We start from the raw sequence: 5821 nt of genomic DNA, 5'->3' as shown, positions 1-5821 counted from the left end.
CACCCAGCTACACTGCCACGGGCTTCCGGGGGCTGTCCAGGGCAGGTTGCCCAGCGAGCCACATTAAGGCGCCTTAAGGCCTCCACGTGTAAACATGTGCCTAAATTGCCTTAGGATAAAGCACATTAAATTTAAGCCCACGTAAATTCATGTGTAGACACACCCAATGAATACTAAATTACTACACATTTGCTTTCCTTTCTCTTTTCTATCAGTAGGTTAATCACAGGTAAATACTGCATTTTTTAAATCATACTAATCATACTACTATCCCAGGTTAAACTGGGTATGTAGATCATTAAAGCCTACTTGTGCCCTGGTGTCTAATCAGTATGGAATCAACATGCCTTTCCCATGCGAAGTGAATATTTAGCATTTTGATTCAAGAGATAACAATGGGAACATTAACAGACCATTTAACTAAGTAGAAAGACAGGAGTGAAAAAAATGGTGTTTAATAAAAGAAGCCCTCCTCAAATGAATTAGTACGGTAAAAGGATTACAGAGGATGCAAACAGACAAAAATATGTGGTACAAATTTAACATGAAAAACTAATTTATACCACTTCTAGTATGTACCTGGTATAATGCCTAAATATCAGAAATTATGCAAGAGGCAGGGATTTCTTAAGGCAATATCTTTTATTGAACCAACTATGTGGTTAGGATAAAGTTGGACAAGATTTCTAATTTAACATTCTTCCTCATATCATATCTGAATATTCCTCATGCTGTTTCATATCTGGATATCATAGGGCACTTACTGTTGTTGGTAAAGTGCTTTGCATATTTGAGTATTACAGCAATTATCACCACCGTAATCTTGGGCTGGTCCAGAGCATATACTTAGAGCACTGTAATGCCTAGTCACTGTCAGAGCAAGTATTTGCCCGGCTGGTTTCAAATGGACAGTCAGAGCACTGTGAACCTTGAGAGGAACAAAAAGACAACAGCAACCAAAAGAGATATCAGCAGGGGTGAGGAGTAAAAAGTGGACTGGAGACAGAGAACCTTTTGTCCCCGCATTCATTTCATGTGGAGATTGTGAGGTGAATGGCTTTGAAATGAAACTGGGTTATGAAGGAGTTGCTAGGTCACAGGAAGCAGGACTGCCTGACCTCGCTTTGTGGACTGGTTTCTTTTAAAAAAATGGAATTAATCTTAAAAGATTTCCTCTTTTCTCTTCTCTCTCCCCACTCCCCCACGCACTCTGTGGAGGTGGAAGATCATGTCTAGTTTAATGATTTGGGCTTGGCGGGGTGAGGAGAAGGGTAGTGTTTCTGGAGTTGGGAAAAGAGGAGGGGTCACCGTCATCTTGTCCCAGCCCATCTCCTTTTCTAGCCAATAGTGGAAAGCTATGCAAATCAGCAGCGCAGCCCAGTTGCAGCAAATCACAACAATGAGCTCAGATGCACTGGAAACTTAGCGGCTCTAAGAGTTCACAGACTCAGACTGGAAAACCACCTTCAATTCTGGGGATATTTTCATTTTCACTTCTGAAGACATTACATGGGAAAGGAAGATGTGTGAGATTGTAGAGTATTCCGTCTAGTTTCACAGGACTACTCCAGATACATCTGCAATTATGAAGTATAAGGTGAGGCAAATGGCTTTTTTAAAAAGATTTTGTTCTTATTCAGTGTGTGAGTGCAGGGGGAACATTTACATTTTTAGTTTCATATGGACTCTGAGTGACATTTCCATACCAGTACAAGACAAAAGAGAACTGGATATGCCAGTTTTTTCCATACCTAGAATCAAAGGATATAAAGAACTTTTTTTCTTGAATTACACTGAGTTCTGGTTTTTTTTTAAGGCTGTCAGAGATTCAAAGAAAACTCTATCTGATTTCTTTCAGTTGCCACAGATACTGTGCTGACTCAGAGTAGATAGGAATGTCAAGTTTCAGACTCATTTGTTCTAAAATAGTTTTTAAAAGTATCTTTCTCTTCTTTCTGACTGATTGTGCCATATGTTTTTCAAGGGAACTGTAAAAATGTACCCATCATCTTTTAGAGATACAAGTTGTAACCATCATCTTTTAGAATTCTTAAAGTCCTCACGGGAGGTTGATATTGTGAATGTAATGCTCTTGTCTGAAAGCATAAGGCATTTTCTTAGCTGCAAGCCTGGAACACACGGGCAGAATAGCGCATGTGCTGTATTTCAAGTCGTCTGGACACTTGTAAAAATCCTTTCTGTTTTCAGCCACGGAAACAAGAACTTTATGAGAAAGAGAACTTGATTCATCTTTAGCAGATACATGTCGTATTGATGTGTAACCCAGACTGGGACCTCATCAGGAAAAAAAATAGCCTGACTGAGGCGTGGGTGGGTTCTTCAGGAATTTCACTACTGCTTTTGCATATCCAGGGGAAAGATCTTGAATAATTGCCCTGAAGTCGAAAGGAATTGCTCCAGATTTAGGATTGCAAAATAAGAACCCTTAAATACTAAAGAATTGTAATAGGATGGTGTGGAAAAGGATTCTGTAATTTTTAATGTTGTGTGAATTTAAAAGAGAACATGCTTTTCTGTAATTTTCTGATGCTGCTATATCACTGTACATACCTGGATAATGGGATAAATTCTCCTCCTATTTACAGCAGTTAGTTCCAGGAACTCTTGCATAGCACTGTTGCTATCAAAAGGGAAATTAATACCAGTGGATATGTCTACGTAAATACACATTTTGTGATGTTTAGCATTTTTTTGGCATATAAACTTTTATCTTTTTCCTAAAAAAAAAAAAAAAAAAAAAAAAAAGATCAGCCTGTTTCTTAAACTTCACGAACATATGTTTTTTGTGAGCAATACGCAACTTTACAGCAGGTTTCCTTTAACTGGTTATGAGCAAGAAATCAACTGTATTTTTGGCCATTAGAACAATATTTTACTATCTTTAAAAAAAGCTTGTTTTAATCATATTTTTAAAATAAAGTTCTGCTAAGAGATGTGCACATGAAAAGCTGACGTGTCAATAATAGTATTATGCTGACTTTTAAATACCTGGACAGGGTACTGAAGCATTAAATTACTGCTCAGACATATGGTAATCTTGTGTGATTGGAAAAAAAGGAGGGAGGGAAGGAACATTTTAGTTTTCCTGCCAAAAAAGCCCCTTCAAAATCAATAAAAAGGTGATTTAGAAATATCACATGCATTACACACACTTCCTTAGATTTAAGCTGTTCCAAGCAGGGACCATCTTTTTATTCTATTTGTGCATGGTCCAATATAATGGAGCCCTGCTCCTTCAATGATAAATGTACTGCATGAACCTGCACAGAACAGAAACTCTTGTTGCTATCAGAATATAAATCTATACAATATTAATGACACAAATGCACCCACCCATTCTGTTGGGGCAATACAGAGGAGTCCAGTCCAACCCCACCTACCCTAATTTTAGGAAAGTTGGGGTCCCACCCTTATAGCTGTTTCCTGTTTCCCTAATGAGCTGTACCCCAGAGTCCGTTGCAGGCAAACAGGTACCAATGATGCGGGTCATACAAGGCCAAAATAGCCCAATACAAAATAACTTGGGAAGCTCTGATCTGGATAACTCAGTACTTATAACTGGGCTAAGTAAAGGCCAGTGACCCAAGCCCCACCCCCTCCCACCCCCCTTTCCATTTTCCTGTTCTAGCCCATTTGTATTCGATACAAGTCTGAAGACAGTTTGACTTGCACACAAAGAATATTATGTACTTACTAATATAGGAAAGTATGAGAACTAATACAGGAGTGTACAGGAACCATGAGAATGGCCATTTCACTTGGTGGAAATTATTGTTTGTTTTAGCATTAAATACATTCTCACTGGTCATGAATGAGGAATGCTGTGTGCTGACTGCTAAATGACAGGCCTGCACAATTATACAGTCCCTAAAATTCCTCATCTCCTTCCCTAGCGAGAAACAACTCTGCAGTAGTGAGGAGATCATATTTCACACGTAGTCTCAGCCTGCTGTGAGAGTATGAAATGATAAGCCTCTTTACCAGCAGAGCTCTACCCTGCTCTGCAAGGTTTCCCTCTCTCCGATTCATTAGGGCTTTGGCTTAGAAGGTGATTATGTAATTCTAGATGAGCAAACCACACAAAGAGAAAGAAAGACCCTTTCAAGAAAAAGACAGAAGGTTTGTGGCCTCCATAAGCCTTCCTGTCAGACTAGTGTGTTTACATTTCCTGGGAAGTTTGAAGTGTTTATTTAAACTGTTTACCCAGGACAAACTTTCTTAAATACATTTCTGGAGGGGCCGATGGGAAGAGGAGACAAAGATAATACCTGCTTTTTACTGTTTTTTAAACTCAAAATCTGTATATTGTTTCTTCTCTTTCTCTGGAGTTAACTGTGTAGGTTGTTGTTGTCAGTACAGAGAAAGAAGAAACTGTTGTAATACATGTATTACTTTAGGTCGTGATTGGAGGAAGGACCCAGATTGCACAGGTTGCTCTGATGCCAGGTGTATGATTGACTTTGTTTAACTAAGTGCTTACTGGCAGGGGCCCAGGAAGCTATGCATGCTTGACCTCTCCTCACAGCCCATCAGAGGGTTTCTGAGGCTCCATTTTTCTCAGCCACCTATTACAAGGCTGCCTCCCAGCACAGGGATGCCTGCAAACACAGGATGACCCAGGAGTTCCAGCGTGTTGCTTAGTGGTTAGAACAGGATCTGGCTCACGCAAATGGCCTTGGACAATCCCTGAACTTCTCCTGGCCCTGGTTTCAATGTGACAGGGCTCAAAGGCACCTTGTAATCTGGAATGACTCTCGGTCTTCCTCAAACTCCGGTGCACTTTATCCCTATGCACTACCTCAAACTCGTATGCACTTTATAATATGCCATCATTCACCTCCAGGTCTCTTGAAGATCTTCTGTCCTTCCTTGCCTTTCTGGAACCTAAACTTTTTTTATTCTCTTTCATAAACCCCTCTTCAGACATGAGGGTGAAATGTCAAAATCCCCATGGGCTTCAACAAGGTCACAGCCTAATCCCTTGTTTAATCCCACTCTTCCCTTCCTCACTGCACTACCTGCATCAAAGTCAGTGGAATTATGGCCCATACCCTTGTACTCATGCAATCCATGCTTACACACAACCCAGTGAGGTGCTCTAGGAATCTCCCCTATCAGCTGCTGCCAAGTGCACTGGAGACTGAGGGCAAGAGCAGCAGTGAGTAAGCACCTCTAGAGTGACCTCACTAAGTGCATTTCTGGATTTGAACATGCACATGGAAACAGGTAGACTGGGTGTGCTTGGGAGTATCCTGGCCACAGCACACTACCACAATAGTGCAGACATGAAACTAGTCTCCCAAAACTTAATTATTATGACCTTGAATATTTCATGTGTTCCACCAGCTCTCCCTGACCAATAGGGTGGCCATCATAGAGGACATTCCAGTTTTCTGCTACTCTGTCCTCTATTGATATGAAACCCAGTGATATATGCTAATATAAATGTACTGAATGGGTTGGTTAGTAGGGTGGCCATCATAGAGGACAGTCCAGTTGTCCTCTGTCCTCTATTGATACAAAACCAGATGCCTTTAATGTCCTCTTGAAGAGAAAAATAGAGGACATAAAGGCATCCGGTTTTGTATCAACAGAGGACAGAGGACAACTGGACTGTCCTCTATGATGGCCACCCTACTAACCAACCCATTCTAATCTGCAGTGCATTTATATTAGCATATATCACACCCCTCTTTGACTGTGCCACATTGAACTTTTGGTGCAGGGTCTGGCCAGAGCCCCTGATTTCATGCATGTCCAGAGCCCATGGGGTGAGCGTGCCTGCGGCCACTCATCCCCT

At 40.9% G+C, this 5821-nt stretch overlaps 1 protein-coding gene across 2 annotated transcripts in view; it reads left to right on the top strand.

The window, feature by feature from the left end:
• The first annotated feature begins 1366 nt into the window (after positions 1–1366).
• Positions 1367–5821, top strand: part of NEDD9 (neural precursor cell expressed, developmentally down-regulated 9) — a 43864-nt gene continuing 39409 nt past the window's right edge. The window contains exon 1 of one of the 2 annotated variants that reach the window (XM_025206230.1): positions 1367–1597. Coding sequence is in view for 1 of the 2 variants with exons in the window: in XM_006025430.3 (XP_006025492.1) it covers positions 1586–1597 (12 nt within the window). In the remaining variant the exon portion in view is untranslated. The remainder of the gene's footprint in view (positions 1598–5821) is intronic. The other variant, XM_006025430.3, reaches the window with a different exon arrangement.

The sequence above is a fragment of the Alligator sinensis genome, unplaced genomic scaffold, assembly GCF_000455745.1.
Source record: "Alligator sinensis unplaced genomic scaffold, ASM45574v1 scaffold253_1, whole genome shotgun sequence".
NCBI classification, from domain to species: Eukaryota; Metazoa; Chordata; order Crocodylia; family Alligatoridae; genus Alligator; species Alligator sinensis.
The sequence above is the reverse complement of the archived record's forward strand: the minus strand, read 5'-3'. Positions and strand labels throughout refer to the sequence as shown.